The sequence below is a fragment of the Lynx rufus genome, unplaced genomic scaffold, assembly GCF_022079265.1.
Source record: "Lynx rufus isolate CCGP_SWC_20201006 ecotype Redwood Valley unplaced genomic scaffold, mLynRuf1.p SCAF_7, whole genome shotgun sequence".
Lineage (NCBI taxonomy): Eukaryota > Metazoa > Chordata > Mammalia > Carnivora > Felidae > Lynx > Lynx rufus.
In genome coordinates this window covers 58,310,994-58,335,977 of record NW_025814889.1, presented here as the reverse complement: position 1 = coordinate 58,335,977, position 24,984 = coordinate 58,310,994, and the positions used below count along the sequence as shown (strand labels likewise).

The 24,984-nt window shown below is 37.8% G+C and overlaps 1 protein-coding gene across 1 annotated transcript in view; it reads right to left on the bottom strand.

The window, feature by feature from the left end:
* Window positions 1–24,221, bottom strand: part of IRAG2 (inositol 1,4,5-triphosphate receptor associated 2) — a 129,323-nt gene extending 105,102 nt beyond the window's left edge. Inside the window, exons 1-2 of the mRNA XM_047066829.1 lie at window positions 23,651–24,221; window positions 17,020–17,130 (exon numbers count right to left, since the gene is read on the bottom strand). Coding sequence (XP_046922785.1) covers window positions 17,020–17,130; window positions 23,651–24,221 — 682 coding nt within the window. The remainder of the gene's footprint in view (window positions 1–17,019; window positions 17,131–23,650) is intronic.
* Between the last annotated feature and the right edge of the window lie 763 nt (window positions 24,222–24,984).

Here is a 24,984-nt window from a genome sequence, read left to right as displayed (position 1 = left end):
AATCTGCAAATTCATAGTGATATTAACTTATTAATTGGTAAGAAGGTAAGGGCACCTGGATGGCTCAGTCGGTTAAACATGTAACTTCAGCTCAGGTCATGATCTCATGGTTCGTGGGTTTGAGCCCCACATAGGGCTTTGTCCTGACAGGGTGGAGGCAGCTGCAGATTCTCTGTCTCCCTTTCTCTGGGCCCTTCCCCTGCTCGTGTGCTCATGCTTTCTCTTTCAAAAATAAAACATAAAAAAAAAAAAATTAGGAAGAAGGTAAAATCCTTATGGTAGATTGACAAGTAATAAATATAGAAAAAATGGAGATTAAAAAAAATTCTATTTGGGGCGCCTGGGTGGCGCAGTCGGTTAAGCGTCCGACTTCAGCCAGGTCACGATCTCGCGGTCCGTGAGTTCGAGCCCCGCGTCGGGCTCTGGGCTGATGGCTCAGAGCCTGGAGCCTGTTTCTGATTCTGTGTCTCCCTCTCTCTCTGCCCCTCCCCCGTTCATGCTCTGTCTCTCTCTGTCCCAAAAATAAATAAACGTTGAAAAAAAAAATTTTTTTTTTAAAAAAAAATTCTATTTGGCCACATTTATAGTAGTAATTGAATTAGGCAAGAAATATCAATGGATGCTATGTTTCTAATCACAAATTCCAACATGTAGCTTTTTTCTCCATATACATCCAAGCAATTCTTGGGTACTAGCTGGGTGCCCTATAATTCAACTTAATTCTGACACTTTTTATCTGATGATGGTGTCAGATCCCATAAAACCCATCCCTACAACCTTCAGATGCCAATCTCAAGTCAGGATGTCACCTGTACTTCTCACTGACCTGCTATGGACTGAATGTTACCATGACCACCTCCTTGGGTTTGATCATTGCTAGAGTGGCTCCCAAAACTCAGAGAAACATTGCACTTACTAGATCCCCAGTTAATTACAATAGTGTGTAACTCAGGAACAGCCAGATGGAAGAGATGCATAAGACAAGGTATGGGGAAAGGTCACCGAGCTTCCAGCCTCACCCTGACACATCGCTCTCTCCAAATATCCACATGTTCACCAACCTGGATGCTCTCCAAACCTGCTTTTAGTTCTCCTTTTAGGCTTTATAATACAGGCAGGATTGATTAAATCATTGGCCATTGATCACTGAACTCAATATCCAGCCCCTCTCCCATCTGGAGGTCAGGAAGGAGTGGCTTAAATTTCCGACATTCTCATCATGTGGTTGTCTCCTCTAGCAACCAGTCCCATCCTTATTTGGGGCCCAAAAGTCACCTCGTTAACATAACCAAAGACACCTTTATTGCTCTCATCATTTAGGAAATTCCTACAGTTTTAGGAGCTCAGTGCCAGAAATGGGACAAAAACTAAATATGTATTTTTTATTATAAAGCACAACATCATAAGTACTAAAACTAGTGAATGAAAGTCTGATGAGGAATAGGAGATGTACATAGATTCAAAGTATCTTCGCATAAATTATTTATTAATTACAAAGGAACAATAGTAACTTTGCAATGGGGAAATCTGGCAGACACTACACCAATCAAGTGATCAAGATTTTAAATCCTGATATGTAGTATTAAGAACACAACATCACTGCTGTTGTATGTCTGTGAAAATATAGAACTTGAATAATCAAGAGAAAATATCATTCTACGAAGTAACTGGCCTATATTCCTCAAAAAATTCAAGGTCATAAAAGACAAGGAATTGAGAAACTCTCCAGATGTAAGGAAACTAATGAGCTTTGACAACTAAATATGTGAACTGAACTGGATCCTGGACCAGGAAACCAAAAAGCTATAAAGTATATGTTTGGGACAACTGAGAATATTTGAACATAGAACTTTGAATTAAATCATAGTATTGTAATAATGTTAAACATCCTGATTTTGATCATTATTCTGTAGTCATGCAAGCAAATGTCTTTATTTATTGGAAATACATTCTGATGTTCTTAGGGGTAAGAAGGCACAGTAACTGCAATCTACCCTTAAGTGATCAGAAACACAATCAAGCTTTTATCTCGCTTCTCCTTTGGAAGGAAGACCTAGGACAGCCAAATAGTTGATGAAGCAGGGGAGTTTTGTTTTTTTTTTTTTTTTAATCAATTATTACAGCTGATAAATTAGGAAGGAATGATAGAATATCACCATTTGCAACACCTAACGAGAGAATAGATGTAGGCTTTATTAAAAAGAAAACCACAGACCCCAAATGGTCTCACCTAGGGCAAGTCCCCAGACCAGAGCTCAGTACCTAATCTAATTGCAGTTTCAATCTCCCCAGAAATGTAGTCTTCTTAACTGGTCAAGGAGGAATTTTCTGATGGGCACCAATGAGTCCACCACATAGGCCCTCTCCATCCCCTGAAGGAAGGAGAGGTATAATCTGCAACCTCCCCTTCAATCCCTCCCAGTTCCTGCACTCTTCCCCCTAAGGAAAGTCACCTTGCTTGGAATAATTCTTTTCTTCTGCTAATAATATTCTTGCCCCACTCTCCTTATAAAAACCTTCTATATTGTACATCTCTGAATCCCTTGCTACTTGGTGGATGGAATGCTGCCTGACTCATAAATCATTTAATAAAGTCAATTATATCTTCAAATTTACTCAGTTGATTTTGTTTTTTAACAGATTTTGTGGCAGCAATGAGATCCAAAGCAAACTTCCAGTAGCATTTGGGGACAGTGAGAAACACAGGAATGGTACGCACAAACCATCTGAGTTCACTGTCTTTCTTGTCATTTCCAGGGGTTGTGGGTAACTTCCTTAGTTCTGAGTTCTGCTCTATGTTGTGTTTAAGCTCCCAATCTAATTGGCTTTCCTTCACAGGGCAGGTCAGCTTGTGCTGGCAGAGAGTTATGCCCCAAGTCCAATTGAGCTGGCATATTTGTCTGAAGCCCAGTTGACCTAGCATATTTGCCCAGAGCCCAGTGGAGCTGGTGGTTCTGCCCAGAGCCCAAGTGATCTGGCAGAATGGTCTGCCTGGAGCTAAACTCTAGCCTTTCAGACCACAATTCCCATGGTGGAAAACTTGACCGAGTTCCACAGGAATTATTGCTGGTGCACATGTGTCTTCTTGTGGCCAGGACCCAGTATCATTTCTTGGTTAAGGTGCACAATGTTTATTTGCTTTGTTTTGTGTAGATAAAGGAGCAGGAATCTCAGAAGCCAAAAAGATGCAAAACTTGGTAGGCATAGGTTGAGCATTCAAAGGCTGTTAAAGCAGTAGCCACCTCAAGAAGATTCCCATGACAGAATACATTGGTCACAGAATGAGTTAGATAGACACTAGGTCACTTGCCAAACTGCAAGGAAACTTCTGTACAACAAGGTATACTATAAAACACACATAAACCCCAACCCTGTGGCACATCCTTTTTAGGTATTAGTTTGGCCCTGAGAAAGCCACAGTCTTAGCTAATGGGATTTTTAAATTCTGAAGAGTCATGCATGCCACCTTCCTGCACACCTGCTTACTTTGTGCCTAAGAACTATAGTCCCAGAAATCTCAGCTACCTACCAAAAATGACAAAACTGTACTAAGTTTGTTTTACGTCCTGTGGAACTTGGCTTGGCAACTGTCAGGTTGGAGGTCTCAAAATAAGGCCAGACAGATATGTGAGTTGCACTTCATTTCCAGGTAACTATGGCTGAACAGAAATAGGTTAACTCCATTTGCAGCTGGGGTCCTACCAAACTTCTCCCAGCCCTCAAGGATATTTTGGCCTAGAAATACAATGGCCATTATGAGGAACATTAGATAAGATTATTTAAGAAGTGCATTTGAAAGCAAGAGTTCCCAAATTAAATACAATGGGAAACCTGTTTTAATTGGCATGCAGATGCCTCCAAAAGGTTTCAAAATTCCAGAGTAGTTCTACTGAAAGATTCATTAGAAAAAGCTAATGAAGAGACAATATACCTAAAATAAGACATCAAGACCAATTCTGTCATGATGCAATCCCTACTGTTCCCCTCTATCCTTTGAGAAATCATCCTGGCAATCCTATATCTGAATTGCCTTTCCACTCTAAAGAGCCTACTAACCAGTTACATTTAAAATTTTTTTTTTTCAACGTTTATTTATTTTTGGGACAGAGAGAGACAGAGCATGAACGGGGGAGGGGCAGAGAGAGAGGGAGACACAGAATCGGAAACAGGCTCCAGGCTCCGAGCCATCAGCCCAGAGCCTGACGCGGGGCTCGAACTCCCAGACCGCGAGATCGTGACCTGGCTGAAGTCGGACGCTTAACCGACTGCGCCACCCAGGCGCCCCCCAGTTACATTTTAAAATAAGACCATTCATGGGTGCCTGTGTGGCTCAGGCTCTTAAGCGTCCGACTCAATTTTGGCTCAGGTCATGATCTCATGTTCATGGGTTTGAGTCCCGCATCATCCTCTGCACTGTCAGCACAGGATTCTCTCTCTCCCTCTCTCTCTGCCCCTTCCCTGCTCATGTTCTCTCTAAAAATAAACAAACATTTTTTCAATAAAAATAAATAAAATAAGACCATTCAGCGCTATCACAGATCCTCATCAGGCATTGGCCAAAGGCTGAACTAGGGGTCGTAGCTAAGTGATTTCAGCTCAGGTCTTGACTTCATGGTTAGTGGGTTCAAGCCTTTCACTGGACTCTGTGCTGACAGCTCAGAGACTGGAGCCTGCTTCGGATTCTGTGTCTCCCCCTCTCTCTGTCTTTCCCCTGCTCACATGCTGTTTCTCTCTCAAAAATAAGCATTAAAAATGTTTTTAAACAAAAAGATTAAAAGAAAGAATTTCCTAAACTCAGGAAGGATCCTCACGGGTTTTTCTAAATAGATTACCTCCTGAGTCCATTCAAAAGACAGAAGTAAAAATTCATGTTTTCCTTCTTTCCCAAATCCAGACCCATTGGTTACTGATTCTTTGTCTCCTAGAAATAACTCTTTTTTGCTTGTCTCATTTTATGTTCTAATGAAGAAAGCTAAAGGGATTACATTTTATAAACACTCCATCTCTGCTGTTTTTCTGGTAGGCCCCATTCACTTATGTATTTTGCATATTTTGCCTCTGAATAAGCCAAAGGAACTATGTTCCCACTTCAAGGGGTGATGATAGAAGCAGAAAAATGTTTGCCTTTAGCCCAGAAGGCTTACATACAGCCTGCATAGTTTTGATAATACATGCTGGTTGCTATGTTCTTAAAGGGTCTCATGACTGCCTGTACTTCTCACCAATAGTTAAAATTGAGCTGAATTATAAAGCACCAGAGAGCTCTTACAAAAGTAGTTTTATGAATAGAAATTTGAAGAAAATATTTATGATCTAATACTCCCTGCATCTCCCCCCTCTGAGCACTAAGCATATAACCAATCAGCTTCATACAGCAAAAGTGTAGCTCTTTCTGCCCATGGGTCCTGTTCCTGTGCTACCTAAATAAACTTATTGGGGAGGAGTTAAGATGGCAAAGAGGTAGGAAGACGCTGGACTTTCTTTATACCTCATACACAACTGTATTGAGGTCAGATCACTTGGAACACCCAGGAAATCAATCTAAGAACAGGCAGAAGGATGTCCACGGTTCGAGGGAGACAGCATTACAGGTGTGAGGTTTATTTTAACAAACAAGTCAAAGCACACCTAGTTAAAGGTCCAAACACTCTGCATTGCAAGCAAAGAGGAGCTCCACAGAGGATTGACCAGTGGGAAAGAGTAGCCAATATGCAACAGCAGAGTGCACACAGCATACACCAGAAACACTTACTGAAGTCCCAGCCCTGGACAGTGTATGACCCTTTTCTTTTTTTCTTTTTAATTTTTTTTAACGTTTATTTATTTTTGAGATAGAGAGAGACAGAGCATGAATGGGGGAGGGTCAGAGAGAGAGAGAGGGAGACACAGAATCCAAAACAGGCTCCAGGCCCCAAGCCATCAGCACAGAGCCCGACGCGGGGCTCAAACTCACAGACCGCGAGATCATGACCTGAGCCGAAGTCGGACGCTTAACCGACTGAGCCACCCAGGCGTCCCACGACACTTTTCTAATAGAGCATTACTCTCAGGTGCAGGAAAGATAGCAAGCTTTCAAAACACACAAAAGACAGAAACTAAGCCAAAATGGCAACATGGAGGAGTTATCCCCAAAAGAAAGGTCAAGAAAAAAATCATAACCAGGGACTTGCTCAAAACAGATATAAGCAATATATCTGAACAAGAATTTAGAACAACCATCCTAAGGCTACTAGCTGGGCTTGAGAAAAAGCAAAGAAGACCCCAGAGAAACCCTTGTGCAAAGATGAAAGACCTAAAAACTAGTCATGCTGAAATAAAAAATGCTATCACTGAGGTGCAAAACTGACTGGATATAGTTACAACGAGCATTGAAGAAGCAGAGGAGAGAATAGGTGATCTAGAAGATAAAATTATGGAAAATACAAAGCTGAAAAGAAGAAGGAAAGAAAACTATTAGGTCACAAAGGTAGACTTAGGGAATTCAGCAATTCCATAAAGCAAAATAACATCCATACCATAGGAGTCCCAGAAGAAGAGTGGGAAAAGGGGGCAGAAGGTTTATCTGAATAAATTATAGCTAAGAACTTCCCTAATCTGGGGAAGGAAACAAGCATTCAAGCCCAAGAGGCACAGAGAACCCTCCTCAAAAATCAACAAAAACAAGTCAGTTAAGTGTCTGGCTCTTGGTTTCGTTCAGGTTGTGTTCTCACAGTTTGTGGGTTTTGGGGATTAAGTCCTATGTCAGGGTCTGCACTGACAGTATGGAGCCTTCTTGAGATTCCCTCTCTCTCTGCCCCTCTCCTGATTGCTCTCTCTCTCTCTAAAAATAGACAAACTTTAAAAAATGAATGGGTTAACCAGGAAATTAAAGAAGAAATTAAAAATATATGGAAGCAGATGAAATGGCAACACAACAGTCCAAAATCTTTGGGATGCAGCAAAAGCAGTCCTAAGAGGAAGTTTATTGCAATCCAGTCCTATCTCAAGAAGCAAGAAAGGTCCAAATATACAACGTAACTTTGCACCTAAAGGAACTAGAAAAGGAACAGGAAATAAAACCTAAAGCCAGAAGAAGGGAAATAAATATTATAGCAGAAATAAAATGATATAGCAAAACAAAACAAAACAGTAGAACAGATCAATGAAACTAAGAGTTGGTTCTTTGAAAATTGATAAACCCCCAGGCCAACTTATCAAAAAGAGAAAGGACCAAAATGGATAAAATCATGAAGGAAAGAGGAGAGTTTACAACCAACACCACAGAAATACAAACAATTGTACAAGAATACTGTGAAAAACTGTATGCCAACAAACTGGGCAATCTGGAGGAAATGGACAAATTACTAGAAACTCACAAACTACCGAAACTGAAACAGGAAGAAATAGAAAATTTGAACAGAACCATAACCAGAAAAGAAATTGAATATAATCAAAAATCTCCCAACAAACAAGTCTTGGGCCCGGTGGCTTCCCAAGGGATTTCTACCAGACATTTAAAGGAGAGAGAAACTTTTCCAAAAAAATAAAAATGGAAGGAAAACTTCTAAACTCATTTTACAAAGCCAGCATTACCTCGATTGCAAAACCAAAGACCCTACTAAAAAGGAGAATTACATGCCAATATCCCTGAGGAACATGGATGCAAAAATTCTCAATAAAATACTGGCAAATTGAATTCAACAGTACCATTAAACAAATCATTCTCCATGATCATGTAGGATGTGTTCCTGGGCTGTAGGGTGGTTCAATATTCACAAATCAGTCAACATGATACAACAGGTAAAGAACCATATGATCCTGTTAATAGATCCAAAAAAGCACTTGACAAAACACAGCATCCATTCTTGATAAAAACCCTCAACAAAGTAGGGATAGATGGAATATACCTCAATATCATAAAGGCCAGATACAAAAGACCCACACTAATATCATCCTCAATGGGGAAAAACAGAACCTCTACCCTACAATCAGGAACAAGACAAGGATGTCCACTCTCACCATTACTATTTAACATAGTACTGGAAATCTTAGCCTCAGCAGTTAGACAACAAAAAGAAACAAAAGGCATTCACATTGCAAGGAAGAAGTCAAACTTTCACTCTTTGCAGATGACATGATACTTTAGGTAGAAACCCCAAAAGACTCCACCAAAAAATTCTTAGGACTACTCCATGAATTCAGCTACGTCACAGGATATAAAATCGACACACAGAAATCTGTTGCATTTCTATACATCAATAACAAAGCAGCAGAAAAAGAAATCAAGAAATCAATCCCATTTGCAATTGCACCCAAAACAAGAAGATACCTAGGAATAAACCTAACTAAAGAAGTAAAAGAGCTATACCCTGAAAACTATAGAACAGAACACTCATGAAAGAAATTGAAGAGGACACAAAGAAATGGAAAAGCATTCCATGTTCATGGATTGGAAGAACATTGCTAAAATAACTATACGACCCAAAGAAATATACACTTTTAATGCAATCTCTATTAAAATACCACCAGCATTTTTCACAGAGCTAGAAAAAACAATCCTAAATTTTATATGGAACCACAAAAGACCCCAAATAGCCAAAGCAATACTGAAAAAGAAAAACAAATTTGGAGGCATGATTCCAGATTTCAAGCTATATTACAAAGCTATAGTCATCAAGACAGTATGGTACTGGCACAAAAACAGACATATAGATCAAAGGGACAGAACAGAAAACCAAGAAATGGACCCACAGCTATATGGTCAACTAATCTTTGACAAAGTGGAAAAGAATATCCAATGTAAGCAAGTCTCCTTAACAAATGGTGTTGGGAAAACTGGATAACAACATGCAGAAGAATGAAACTGGACCACTTTCTTACACAATACTGAAAAATAAGATAAATGAAAGACCTAAATGTGAGACAGAAAGCCATCAAAATCCTAGAGGAAAACACAGGCAGCAACCTCTTTGGCCACAGCCAAAGCAACTTCTTACTAGGCACATTACCAAAGGCAGAGGAAACAAAAAACAAGAACTATTAGGACTTCATCAAGATTAAAAGCTTTTGCATAGCAAAGGACAAAATCAACAAAACTAAAAGGCAGCCTACAGAATGGAAGAAGATATTTGCAAAGGACATATCAGATAAAGGGTTAGGATCTAAAATCTATAAAGAATTTATCAAACTCAGCACCCAAAAAAACAAATAATCCAGTGAAGAAATGGGCAAAGAACATGAATAGGCCCTTTTCCAAAGAAGACATCCAGAGGACTAACAGATACATGAAAAGATGCTCAACATCATTTGTCAGCGAAATACAAATCAAAACCACAATGAGATACCACTTTATACCTGTCAGAATGGTTAAAATTAACAAACAAGTGTTGGTGAGGATGCAGAGAAAGGGGAACCCTCTTGCACTGATGGTGGGAATGTAAACTCTGGAGAACATTATGGACATTTCTCAAAAAACTGAAAGTATGACTACCCTAAGATCCAGCAATGGCACTATTAGGTATTTACCCAAAGGATATAAAAATACAGATTCAAAAGGGTACATGAACCCCACTGTTTACAGCAGCATTATCAACAATAGCCAACCTATGGAGAGAGCCCAAAAGTCCATCAACTGATGATTGGATAAAGAAGATGTGGTGTATACATTCATTCATATATATTGTACATGTATATGAATGTATATATATTTATTCATATATATAATGAAATATTCAGCTATCAAAAAGAATGAAGTCTTATCATTTGCAATGATATGGATAGAGCTAGGTTGTATTATGGTAAGCAAAATAAGTCATTTACAGAAAGACAAATACCATGTGATTTCACTAATATGTGGAATTTAAGAAACAACACAGATGAAATATGGAAAGTGGGGCAGGGGGTTGGGAAGAGGAGAGAGAAACATACTACAAGAGACTCCTAATGATGAAGAACAAACTGAGGGTTGATGGAGGAAGGTGCTAGGAGACTGGCTAGATGGCTGATGGGTATTGCAGAGGGCACTTGTGATGAGCACTGGTGTTATATGTTAGTGATGAATCACTGAATTCTACTCCTGAAACCAATATTGCACTGTATGTTAATTAAATAAAATTTAAATTTAAAAAAATTGAATAAACTTACTAAGTTGCATGGTAAAATGACTGAAGAATTCCTTCTTGACTGTTGCACTTAGTACTCCAGAAACAGGAGTTAACAGGCAAGAAAGTTAATCACTGAGTTTTGTCCTAGGCCCCAAACACCTGATAACAGTTAAGAAGAGCCAGATCCCAAACATGTTCCAGGACATTAGCTTCAAACAAATGCTGGCATCAGTACCCTTACCTTTGGTAATTTATGGAATAGCACTTATTGTTCACCTGACAATTGCCTTTGGCTGGACCCTACCCTGGATTTCTGGGGGAACATGCACCCTAGATTCTTTTTTTTTGTTTTTCAATTTTTTTTTTTTACCGTTTTTATTTATTTTTGAGACAGAGAGAGACAGAACATGAATGGGGGAGGGGCAGAGAGAGAGGGAGACACAGAATCGGAAGCAGGCTCCAGGCTCTGAGCCATCAGCCCAGAGCCCGACGTGGGGCTGGAACTCACCGACCGCGAGATCGTGACCTGAGCTGAAGTCGGACGCTTAACCGACTGAACTGCCCAGGCGCCCCCCTAGATTCTCTTCTAATATAAACCCTTAGCTATGGTAAGACTCATTCTTCTCTCCTTTCCAAGTCTCCCAGTCCGCTGTTATCTGTCACTCACACTATCCAATAAATTCTGTTTTCACTTTCTCCAGCTCACATTTGATTTCTATCCTGCATAAAGCCAAGGACCTTCTTGGCTGGTCGTGTGGGACCCTCCCCTAGGTCCTCGTGTGGCATCCACATGACTCCTGAAACAGAATGCTACAGGCACCAGTGACAGTCACAGCAAAGTTTATTGCAATGAGAGGCAAGGCCGACCAATCGGGACAGACATTCTTGATCAGAGTGCGGCCTCGAACAGCCGGGGTACAGTTTTTATAGCCGACCACATCGTCTTATCATCACCTGGGAACAGAACAAAGAAATAGTTCCCAGATGGGGGTGGAAATAGTTCAGACCTTCTGCCATTAAGCCGCCACCAGTTGACCTCCTTGACCCTGCCTCCGGCTCCATTTTTTCAAAGTTCTCAACATGCTCTTGCCCCAATCCAATCAAACACTAATCCAGTTGATTTTCCTTGAACTTTTGTTCCCTTGATTGATAGGACAAGGCTGTTATCTCTTAACCTATAGTGTCAAAACAAAGCTGTTATTTCTCAAGGCTACAGGTTAGCCCTACACTACAATTTAACCCTTACACTCAGACTCAGTCGGCCTGCATCACTAAGAATGTTGTTTGGCTTTCTGCCTGCCTGGGACAGGGAGATTGTCAGTTCTTTCGCCAGCTTTCACTAGCTAGAGTAACTAAATCTTGTAAGGATATAACTTTTACACACTCTTAGAGAAAGCCTCTTGGGTCCATGAGGTTGTTTAATACTGCTAAAAATATTTATTGTGTGTCCCTGCTGAAAACTGAAAAGATATTTGAAAGGATTTAATAATTCTATACTCAGAAATTTGACTAAGTTCAAAGCTGATATTCAGAGCCTGATAAAATGTTTAGGTCTTTGCCCCTGAGCTAAGTATACACAGAGAGAAAAAAAGACATTCTCATAGGTAGATGGGTGTGTCAGCCCTTTGACATCATCTAGGCAGCAACCAAATTCTTTCAGGAATTAAAAATAACTCCTCATTTTACAAATCTAGCCTTTACAGGACCAAGGATGTGGTTCCAGTAACAACTCAAGGACTATCAATCCTTTTACTGGAACCCAAACCTCCCATATTTCTTTCAAATAGTTTGTGTAAAAAAATCTGCACTACTCCTTCTAGAAGGAGCTTTTTTTTTTTTTTTCATGGGCCTTTGGAATGTAAGTTTCCAATGTTCTACCTGGTCTTGTCTAGGAACTCTTATCTAGTCCACCTCTTTAAAATGTGAATTTCAGGGAGGTAATTCTTATCAAGAAAAAACAAAAGGGGGAAAGGCCATTTGGGACTTGACTTGCCAAAGAGAAATATAAAACTTAAATATCTTCTTTCTCCACAAATATTTTTTCTAACTTTTTAAACATTTATTTTTGAGAGACAAAGAGACAGAGTGAGTGGGGGAGGGACAGAGAGAGAAGGAAACACAGAATCCGAAGCAGACTCCAGGTTGAGCAAGCTGTCAGCACAGAGCCCGACACCAGGCTTGAGCCCACAAACCGTGAGATCATGACCTGAGCCGAAGTTGGACACTTAACCAACTGAGCCACCCAGGTGCCCCCCTCCACAAATATTTTTAATAAGCTTTAGCCATCCAGAGAGATACCCTTAACTTACTTCATGTATTAGAAAAACTCAAACCCAACTTTTATAACTGGTGAATTTTGTAACTATTTCATGGCAGTTATTTTAAAATTGAAGCTATAAGTTCTATCTGTTCACATGTGTCTCCATGTGTTTATTGTAGGTAAGTAGGGTTTTCTACCTCTGGATGATACTGCTTTGTAAAAGAGCTCTATTTAGTTGGTTTAAAGGCAAGTGCCAAGTGCTTGTAAGAACTGTGCATTCTAAAACTCTCAAAGATAGAAACTAACCCAAATGCTTCTCAAGTTCACATGATTTGGAAAGATATTTGATATAAAAGCTAGCTTAAGGTTGATGGTTTAATTAAAAGACATGTATTTAGAGTTATCAACATTAAACATAAAGCAATTGAAGTTTACTAGCCAAAGAAGTTCGTATTAACTCTTACAAGATCTTCAAGAAAAAAAATAATAGCTTAGGATAATGGCTGAATTTTTCTACTGTTTATTGAAGTTTCTGTGGGTAATCTAAACATAATTTTTAAAGACAAGTAAATTAAATAGAGGTAAGATAGAACTTTATAAATGAACTTTTAAGCAATATTTATGTCTACTTCTAGTTTTCCCAATTTCTTTTTGATAACTTAAAAGCTTAAAGTTTTGCTTAGTTGGGTTAAATGAGGAATTAAGTTCATTAAATATCTAGATAATTTCCAAATAAGACAAATACTAAATTTAGATTTATCCACTTTTAGCTTCTCATTACATAATCTAAATGACACTTAGATCTGTTAGTGCTATATTGAAAAACTGAAAAACGCATATGCTTTTAGAAATTATGAAGTGTATTCATAAAGTTTCAAATTTAAAGAATGCTGGTATAACAGTTCACAATTGCTTAATTCTTAAGTTTTCACTAGAAATTAAGGCTTCTAAGGGTTAAGAATTTTAACTAATATATGTAATTAAAGCTCCTAGAAATAATAAGGAAAACATCTCTATGCCAGGAAAGTAGGATGCATTTTTAGTATGAGAAGGTATGAAAAAAATGGATATGCATTTTTTGAGGGAGGAGAAAGTAATTTTGTTCCAAAGGGAATCTGGTTGCCTGAAAAGGAAAAAAAAAAAAAAAAAAGGACAAAATTGGAATGTAAAAAAGAAAGTTATAGAGGGGCACATGGATGGCTCTGTCGGTTAAGTGTCCAACTTCAGCTCAGGTCATGATCTCATGGTACGTGGGTTTGAACCCGGCATTGGGCTCTGTGCTGACAGCTCAGAGACAGGAGTCTGCTTCAGATTCAGGGTCTTCCTCTCTCTCTCTGCTCCTTCCCCATTCATGTTCTGTCTCTTTCTCTCTCAAAAACAAACATAAAAAAAAAAAAAAAGAATAAAGCTATAAAAGGTCTATGGAAAAAGAATATTTGGAAAGAAAATTTTAATGTGTGGTCAAACTAAATATAATTAACTTATCTAAAAACGAATTTTAGTATCTAAAGCTGGTACAAAATTAAAATTTGGTTTCTCTCTTTTAACAGGACAAAGTGTTCTTGGACTTTTGGTCTGCTTTTGATAACAAATTATAAAAAGTTTTTTACTTTCCAAGTATTTTCATAAAATATGATCCTTTTTAGAGAAGTGCTTTCAAACCCTTTAAAAATAAATATTTTTGGTAAATTTTCCCCAAATCAAGTACTATCTGAAGTCTTTTTGACCTGCAATAGTCCCAAGGATTTGTTAAACTAATCAGGCTTATTGGGTATGGAAATGACAAGGGAAACATTGCCAAATAAGTCACACTAAGCCTTTATTGTAGCTGAAAGACTGTGGCACATGTGGATGGAATCCATTCTGCTTTTGCCAAAGGAAAAAAAAAAGGCCCCTCATTGCTAGCCTTTTGCCATCCTGCTGTCCTTGTAACATGGCATCAGTCTGCTCCTGAATTAGTCTGCTCCTGCTCAGAAATTAAGGTGGGCAAAAAAATGGCCTAAAAGCAAAGATCAGTGGGGCTATGGGAAACCCAAGACAGCTGCTTGTTTTTTTTGTGTGTGTTTTTGTGTTTTTGACAAACCCCATTTTTTGGTTTTGGCACTCCTTCACCCATCACAGGGCATTTAAGATCATTCAAATTATGAATAGACATTATGGGGGGACTTCAATAATATTGTTAAAAAAGTCTACCCAAACATGTCTGACTTATCAGGTCCATAATCCTAGAAAACGGTTTTTGTTCCCAGAGGCCTCAGACTTCTTCCCTCTGTACACCTTGAACACCTGCAGCTGGACTTCATTTAACCACTGCTTAATGTGGATTATCAACATGTTCTTGCTATTGGATGTATGTCTTCTGTATGCGTTGAAGCCTTTCTCTCAAGTAAAGCTAATGCCCACATGGTAGAAAAGATACTGTTAGAAAATATGGGGCATTCCTCCTATAATCTCCATTGACCAAGGTACCCACTTCACTGGGCAAATCCTATGAACCTTAACAAAAACCTTGTAAACCTCTTAGAAGTCTATCAGTATACAACCTTCTGTTGGTCCCTTGTTTCCTCATGCTAGTATGACCAGCCACTGTAGATTAGATGTCTTCTCTAACCTCCCTGGTACATTATATTCTCTGGAAAACATTGGATCCATGTTCGTAGCTGCTTACCAACAAGCAAATGATCTCCCTAAGACTGGAACGCCAGAAAAAGAACAAAGAGGATGACGGACTTAAAAACTGCAAACCTAAAGTTATAACCTGTGAATATCACAAAGAATCGAGAAAACAATGTCATGACCCGTGAATACCACACAGAAGGTCAACAGAGCTTCGAGAACTACAGAGCAGCAGCTGAAAGTAGAGCTAGTGCCTTAAATTTTGATCACACCTCTCAGTTCAGTGGAGAGTCTGATCCAAAGTGGGAGAATTGTTTAAAAATTCCAAAATGGCATTTCTTAGACCAAGTTCCCAAACTAGGGTTCAATACACAATCTAATTGCAGTTTCAACCTCCCCCAGATATAGTCTTACCCAGTCAGTCAGAAATTTTCTGATGGGAACCAAGGAGTCTGCCATAGGGGCTCTCCCCTCCCCCAAAGGAAGATGAGATAACTTGCCTGATAAGACGTCCTGCTCTTCCCCTAAGGAAAAGTGACCTTACCCAGAACAATTTTTTTTTTGTTTTTGGCTAATAACTTTCTTTCCCTACTCTCCTTCCTATAAAAAACTTCCATTTTGTACATCTCCTCTGAATTCTCCTCTACTTGCTGATGGGATGTTGCCCGATGCCTGAATCATTTAATGAAGTCCATAAGATCTTCCAATTTACTCATTTAAAAAAATTGTTAACAGCCTTCAATCATCAATAGTTTTGCCCTCGGATAAAAATACATAACACCATCTATGTAGAATTCTTGTCAAAAAATAAATAAACCAAACCTTTATCTGATCAAACCTCTAAAGATAGGGGACAGAGAAACAGGTTAAGTGTTCCCACAGACACACAATCACCACAATTTGGAAACTATGAGAAAGTAGAACCAATTTTGTTAACAAGTCAAAATACAAAAAGAGATATAGGAAAGGTACAGGTAGATAAGGCAGGCAACTAATTACAATTAAGCTTTCTTAGATACCGATTTTTGAACACCGACAAGATATTTGATATTAAGAAGTAATGTTACATTTTTAGTCGTGACAGTAGCATTGTAGTCATATTTAAAATCACTCTTCATGTTTTAAAAATATGTATTGAAATATTTACAGATGAAATAATGTGAGGGTTTAGACTTATCATAAAACAATGCTGAGTTGAGGAAAGGAAAATGGGTGGGGTTAAAAAATGAAACCTAATTGGGGCACCTCGGTGGCTAGGTTAAGCTTCTGACCTCAGCTCAGGTCATAACCTCACAGTTTGTGGGATGGATCCCTGCTGTCATCACAGAGCCCACTTCGGATCCTCTGTCCCCTCTTTCTGTCCCTCCCCCGCTTGCATTCTTTCTAATAAACGTTTTTTAAAAAATAAAACATAATTGCGCTGACATATAAGGGTTCATCACATTCTATTTCTGTCTATGTTTGAAATGTTAACACAGTTAAAAGAAATTTTAATCCAAATTAAAAACAGTGATAAATGAAATTTTGTAAAGTTATACAACAGAACCCACTAATTATGGTTACTCAAAGGAATAACATCACTGATATATTTCCCTCTCCTTTTGTTCAGCTATATATTATTACTACAACGAGCACAAGTTATTTATGTACTAAAAATTACTTGTGGACATTTTAAAAGGAACATATGTCTAAAAAAGCAGAAGTGAAAATCTAAAATTAACAATTTTGAGCTAAACTTTGTACAGTGGTTTTATAAATTTGAGGTATATATTTCCTGTAAGGCATCACTGATGCCTTAGTAGTTCCAATGATTGGAGTTAGTGTCAAAAAAAAAAAAAAATCATTCAAGACACTGGTAAAGTATGCAAAATAGGTATTAAGAAATTACAAGGAAATAACCAACACCTAAATAGTCATCCTTATTCCCAAATTAGGTTGCATCCATCACACAAACAACTACACAAGCACCACACATAAACCATTTCCCTTTCTCTCACAATAAAAAGCACAGATGACTTAAGGAGCACTACCAAATATTTCAGCAGATAATTTTCAACTTACCTCTGCATTTTGTGTCACATGCATGAAAAATACTTGTGAGTAACTCTTCACAAGTCCTCTTAGTGCTGTAGGTTACATCTTTCTTGACATTATAGTTTCCTAGTTTCCATCCTATTAGGAGAAAGTTTGCAAATCCAGGTGTTTTCTGTGCTATTTTGTTTTAATTTTAACAGAGAGACAAATTTAAGTAGCAGTCTACAATACTGGTTGACTTGCATAGACAAAGCAAAAATTGATCTTGAACGTTTCATTATCAATTAAAAGAAAAAACGAATAAGTTGTGTTCAAATAGAAAAGAGAAAGAAGGATTTGAGTATTTGCCTGTAATAGTAAAGGCATTCTGTGAAAAAGTAGTGTAACACAAATAGAAATATTTTATTCTTAATGTTTATCTTGAGAGAGAGCAAGAGCAAGCAGGGAAAGGGCAGAGAGAAAGAGGAAGAGAGAAAGAATCCCAGGCTCTGACGGTGCAGAGCCCGATGTGGGGCTTGAACTCATGAAACATGAGATCACAACTGGAGCTGAAACCAAGAGTTGGGCACTTAACCGACTAAACCACCCAGGTGCCCCATAAGTAGAAATATTTAATTTTTTTTAACGTTTATTTATTTTTGAGAGAGACAGAGCATGAGCAGGGGAGGGGCAGAGAGAGACAGACAGACAGACAGACAGAATATGAAGCAGGCTCCAGGCTCTGAGCTGCCAGCACAGAGCCTGATGCGGGGCCTGAACCCACAGACCGCAAGATCATGACCTGAGCCAAAATCGGTCGCTTAACCAACTGAGCCAGCCAGGCGCCCCTAAGTAGAAATATTTTAAAGACAAATAGAGGGAGAGCAAAAATTACCTATACAGAAAACATGTCATCTTATATTATTTTGCTTTCTCATGCCTAACATATATGGGATTCTGCAAGCATCCGCTAAGTAGAGTTCCTGAAATTTGCATTAAAATTGGCCTGCAAAATTTACATTCTCTTTTGGCTCACCTTATTGGTTCTACATGCTCTTATACGTTTTAGTCCTACACACACACACACACACACACACACACACACACACTTAAAATGGTAGTTTTTAGCAAGGCATCTGGGAACTTTATGAATTTTAACTCCCCTATATCTATGTATTTCCATTGTAATGTTCTAATTTTTCCAGAGAAAGTTTGTTTTCAGGTCAGTAGAGAAATACCAATGATTGTGATTATAAATACAATCTGAAATTTCTATCAGGTTTTAATTAAAAGCATAGAAAATACTTACATTTCACATGCAAGATTTTCTTCTAAGAGAGGGGGAAAAAAAGGGTAAGTCTTGCTAGAAGGTGGGAGAGTAGGATCCTGAGCTCACTTCCTCCCACAGACACAGCAAGGTGACAATTACAGTTGACCCTTGAACAACATGGGTCCACTTATATGTGGATTTTTAAAAATAGATATAGCACCAAAAAATATAGTACAATACTGTAAATGTATCTTCTCCTTATATCTTTAGTAACATTTTTCTCTAGCTTATTTTATTAGAAGAATATAGTATATGATACATATAACATACAAAATATCCATTAATCAACCTTTTATGTTATTGGTAATGACCTGAGATACTGGCAGAGATCTTCCACAGCTAAAAGCATAAAAAGAAGGCCATGTTAAGAAGAGCAGGAGAGGGAGAGACACAGTAAAGAACCAAACCCCTGGTGTGGCACCAACCCATAATGAGGAGGTACAGGACAGGTGTGGAGTTCCTCCCTGGGAAGCTAGGGGATCAAGCACCAAATCAGGCACCCTGGGTCCTAGGGACCTGTGTAGTGAAAACAATACTAAGTAGCAATACTTAGGGACCTGTGTAGTGAAAACAATACTAAGTAGCAATACTTAGACAAAATACACTTTAAAACAAAGCCTGTAACAAGAAACAATGAAGGGTATTACTAATTAAAAAGGGATAAGTCCAACAAGAGAATATAACAATTATAAATACCTATTCTCCCAATATAGGGCACCTAAATACATAAAACAACTATTAATAGACAAAGGAAGACATTGATGGTAACACAGTAATAGCATGGGACTTTAGCACCTCACTTATCAATGGATAGGTCATCCATACAGAAAAGTAATAAGGAAACAGCTTTAAATGACATATTATACCAGATGGAGTTAACAGATACAGAACATTCCATTCAAAAACAACAAAATACACATTCAAGTGCACGTGGAATATTTTCCAAATTATATCTCATTAGGCCATGAAAGAAGTCCCAGTAAATTTAAGAAGACTGTATATCAAGTATATTTTTCAACCACAGAGCTAGAAGTGTAGAAATCAATTACCAGGGGAAAAAAAATGGAAAAAACACAAACACTTGAAGACTAAACAACATGCTACTAACATCCTATGGGTCAGTAAGGAAGTCAAAGAGGAAATCGAACAGTACCTGGAGACAAATGAAATTGGAAACACAAAATCTTTGTTGGTTCAAAATCTTTGGGACTTAGCAAAAACAGTTCTAAGAAGGAAGTTTATGGCAATACAGGCCTACTTCAAGAAAGAAAAATGTCAAACAATCTAACTTTACACCTAAAGGAATTAGAAAAAAAAAAAAAAAAGCCCAAAGGTAGAAGAAAGGAAACAATAAAGAGGAGAGGGAAAATAAATGAAATAGAGACTGGAAAAAAAAAAATAGAAAAGATGAAACTAAGAGCTAAGTTCTTTGAAAACATTAACAAAATTGATAAACTTTTAACCAGACTTATCAAAAAAAAAAAAAAAGAGAGAGAGAGAGAGAGAGAGAGGACTCAGATAAAATCAGAAACAAAATAGAAGTTACATCTGATACCACAGAAATACAAAGAATTATAGGAGACTACTACAAAATATTATATACCAGCAAATTGAACAACCTAGAAAAAATAGATAAATTTCTAGAAACTTGCAATCTCCCAAAACTGACAGGAAGAAATAGAAAATCTGAACAGACCACTTATTAATGAAATTGAGCCAGTAGTCAAAAGCTCCCAACAAACAAAAGTCCAGGAACAGGTAGCTTCACAGTTGAATTCTACCAAACATAAAGATTTAATATCTATTCTTCTCATATTCCAAAAAAAAAAAATAAATAAAGCTTCCAGTTCATTCTACGAGGCCAGTATTACCCTAACACCAAAATCAAAGACACTACAAAAAAGGAAACTACAGACTAATATTTTTGATGAACATAGATGCAAAATCCCCAACAAAATATTAGCAAAATGAAGTCAATAGTATGTTAAAAGGACCATTCACCACAATCAAGTGGGATTTATTTCATGGATGATTCTATATGCACCAATCAATCCACGTGATACACCACATTAACAAAATGAAGGATAAAAACCGTATGATTATTTCAATAGATGCAGGAAAAGCATTTGACAAAGTACAAAATCCATTCATGATAAAAACGTCAACAAAGTAGGGTTAGTAGGTTTAGAGGGAACAGATCTCAACATAGTTAAGGCCTTATATGAAAAACCCACGGCTAACATCAGACTCAGTGGTGAAAAATTGAGTCTTAGAACTTTTCCTCTAAGATCAGGAACAAGACAAGGATGTCTATTCTCACCACTTTTAGTGGAAGTTCTAGTCACAGTCATCAGATAAGAAAAATAAAAGGCATCCAGATTGGTAAGGAAAAAAGTAAAACTGTCACTATTTCCAGATGACATCATACTATGTACAGAAAACCCTAAAGACTGCAGCAAAAACTCTTAGAAGTATAAATGAATTTAGTAAAGTCTCAGGATACAAAATCAACATACAGAAATCTGTTGCATTTCTATATACTAATACTAATAACAAAATAACAGAAAGAGAAATTAACAACCCAATTCACAGTTGTATCAAAAAAAAAAAAAAAATCCCTGGGAATAAATTTAACCAGAGGGGACATACCTGTAGTCTGAAAACTATAAGACATTGATCAAAGAAATTAAAAACAATACCAATAAATGGAAAGATACACCATCCTCATGGATTATAAGAGTTAATATTGTTAAAATGTGCATACTACCCAATGAAATTCTGTAGATCTAGTGCAATCTCTCAAAATACTACTAATATTTTTCAAAGAACAAAAACAACAAATACTAAAATTTGTATGGAACCACAAGAGACCCCAAGTAGTTCATGCAATCTTGAAAAAGAAGAACAAAGCTGGAGATACCCCAATTCCAGATTTCAAACTATCCTACAAAAGCTACAATAATCAAACCAGTATGGTACTGGCACAAAAACAGACACAGAGATCAATAGGACAGAAATGAAAGCCCAGAAATAAACCCAGACTTATATGGTCAATTAATATATAGAAAAGAGACAATAATACATAATAGGAAAAAGATAATCTCTTCAAGAAATGATACTGGGAAAACTGGACAACTATACGCAAAAAAAAAAAAAAAAAAAAGAACTACAGCACTTCCTTACATCAGACACAAAAATAAACTTAAAGTGGATTAAGTATCAAATGTAAATGCTGAAACCATAAAAGTCCTAAAAGAAAACACAGGCAGTAAACACTTGGACACTGACCTTAGCAATATTTTTCTGAATCTTTCTCCTCAGGATATGGAAACAAAATCAGATGTAAAGTATTGGGACCATGGCAAACTAAAAAGCTTTTGCACAGCTTAGAAAACTATCAACAAATGAAAAGGCAACATATTGAATGTGAGAAGATATTTGCAAATGATATATCCAATAAGAAGTTAATATCCAAAATATGTAAATAACTGAACTCCAAAAAACCAAATAATCCAATTAAAAAATGGTGAGAGGAACTGTTCCCAAAGATGATTCCCATCAATATGGCCAATGGACTCATGAAAAGATGCTTGACATCACTAATCATCAGCGATATACAAATCGAAACCACAATGAGATGTCACCTCACATCAGTCAGAATGGCTGATATCAAAAAGTCAAGAATAACAATTTCTGGGGAGGATGTGGAGAAAAGGGAGCTCTCATGAGCTGTTGGTGGGATTATAAACTGACACAGCCACTATGGAAAATAGTATGGAGTTTCCTCAAAAAATTAAAAATGGAAATAACTAATAATTGCACTTCTGGGTATTTATGCAAAGAAAACAAAACATTAAGTTGAAAAGATATATGCATGCCTATGTTTATTGCAGCATTATTTACAATGGCCAAGATATGAAAGCAATGTAAGTGTCTTCTGATAAATGATAAAGGAGATGTGGTGTGTGGATATAATATATATACATGTATATATATGTGTGTGTGCGCGTGTGTGTATATGTGTGTGTGTGTGTGTATATATATATATATGTATATATATCTCCAATAGAATATTACTCAGCCATAAAAAAGAATAAAATATTGCCATTCAGGATAACACGGATGGACCTAGAAGGTATTATGTTAGGTGAACTAAGTCAAAGACAACACCCATATACTTTCACTTAAGTGTGGAATCTAAAAAACCAAATAGGGAGTACCTGGGTGACTCAGCTGGTTGAGTCACTCTTAATTTAGGCTCAGGTCATGATCTCAGACCATGGGTTAGAGCCTCTCACTGGGCTCTGTGCTGGCAGTGTGGAGTCTGCTTGGGATTCTCTCTCCCTCTCTTTGCCCCTCCTGCCCTCCCTCTGTCAAGATAATAAGCTTTAGAAAAAGTTAAAAAACAAAACAAAACAAAACAAAAAGGAAATAGACTTAAAAAAATACAGAAAACAAATTAGTGACTGCCTGAGGGGAGATAGATGACAGGATAGGTGAAGTGGATTAAGAGGTACAAACTTTTAGTTCTAAAATAAATCATGGGGATGAAAAGTACAGCATAGGAAATATAGACATAACATTGTAATAACTTTTCATGGTGACAGATGTTAACTACACTTATGATGAGCATTTAATATATAATTGTTGAATCACTATGTTGTACATCTGAAATTAATAGGTCAACCATATATCAATTAAAACAAACTTTTTTAAAAAAATAATTTTAAAAAAAGAAAAAAGAAAAGCATACTTTATTTTTTTTTAATTTTTTTTTCAATGTTTATTTATTTTTGGGACAGAGAGAGACAGAGCATGAACGGGGGAGGGGCAGAGAGAGAGGGAGACACAGAATCGGAAACAGGCTCCAGGCTCTGAGCCACCAGCCCAGAGCCTGACGCGGGGCTCGAACTCACGGACCGCGAGATCGTGACCTGGCTGAAGTCAGATGCTTAACCGACTGCGCCATCCAGGCGCCCCAAGAAAGCATACTTTAAAACGGAAAGATGGATGCTTCCATCCAGGTTTTTTTTTTAATTTTTTTTTTAACATTTATTTATTTTTGAGACAAAGAGAGACAGAGCATGAACGGGGGAGGGTCAGAGAGAGGGAGACACAGAATCTGAAACAGGCTCCAGGCTCTGAGCTGTCAGCACAGAGCCTGACGCGGGGCTCGAACTCACGGACCACGAGATCCTGACCTGAGCCGAAGTCGGCCGCTTAACCAACTGAGCCACCCAGGTGCCCCCATCCAGGTTTTAATCATGTGGGTTGGGTAGCTCAGGTGTTCAGAAAGTGATATGCTTATTCCTTTATTGGAAGAACAAACATTAAAAGATGAATATTTACCAGCTTCGTTTAGAGATAAGTTTTTCCCCACTGAATCCTGAGAAGTAAAGCATTCAGAGCGCTTTTCAGAGGTTGAATCAAAGTCAAGTATTAAGGCACTTAAGTTATTTTCACTAGAATAGTTATTCAAATCCTTGTTAGAGAAGTGCTCCCCTTTCCTGGTCTGTGATACCAAAGATGTGTAATGCTGAGAGCTCTGTGATCTTGGCCTTGAGAGGTTTTCTGAACTTGTGAAGGGAACAGAGTATGTTGCATTCTCAGGAGAGCAGAGAGGAGAAACGGTTAGGGTTCTTGGAGACGCTATTTGAGGATATGAAATGAAGGCATCATCTTTCTCAGAATGTGAGAAACGTGTGTTGGGCCAGGGAATAGCAGCAGCCATTTTCGTCAGGACCTCTTCAAAATCTTTCTTGAAGTTAGTCTGTGGACCGTCAAAACGGCTAGATTGGTATTTGATAATCTGTTGAATCGGATCTGAAATCTCTTCTCTCTTTTGGATGGCTCTGATTTTTCTGCAAATGCTTTCCACTGGGTTATGTCGCTTGTCGGTTACCTTTCTTGCAGAGGCCATTGTTGACCTTCCTCCAATTATGCAGATGAAGTGACTAAAGTGCAGGTAAAAGTAGACATGTTTTGTTTTAAGTTAGCATTGTCCTAACAATAATTTAGCAGTGCTATTTATTCCTAAATCAGCTTTGGAGGGATTAAGATGTCTTTACGGAAAACAGTTCAAAGGTTCCTCAAAAAGTTAAAAATAGAACTGCCCTACAATCCATCAATTACAGTACTGGGTATTCACCAAAGGATACAAAAATACAGATTCAAAGGGGTACATGTACCCCGATGTTTACAGCAGCATTATCAAGGATAGCCAAACTATGGAAAGAGCCCAAATGTCCATCCACTGAAGAATGGATAAAGAAGATGTGGCAGATATTTATATAATAGATTACTCAGCCATCAAAAAGAATGAAATCTGGCCATTTGCAATAATGTGAGTGGAGCTGGAGTGTATTATGCTTAGCAAAATAAGTCCATCAGAGAAAGATCATATGATTTCACTCATATGTGGAATTTATGAAACAAAACATATGAACAGAGGGAAAAGGAAAAAAAGAGAGAGAGGAAAGCAAGCCACAAGAGACTCTTTATGATAGAGGAAAAAAAAAGACTGGGGGTTGATGGAAGGGAGGTGAGAGGGGGGATGGGCTAAATGGGTGATGGGTCTTAAGGAGGACACTTGTGATAAGCACTGGGTATTATACATAAGTGATGAATCACTAAATTCTACTCCTGAAACCAATATATTTTTTTCTTTAAATTCAGGTTAGTCA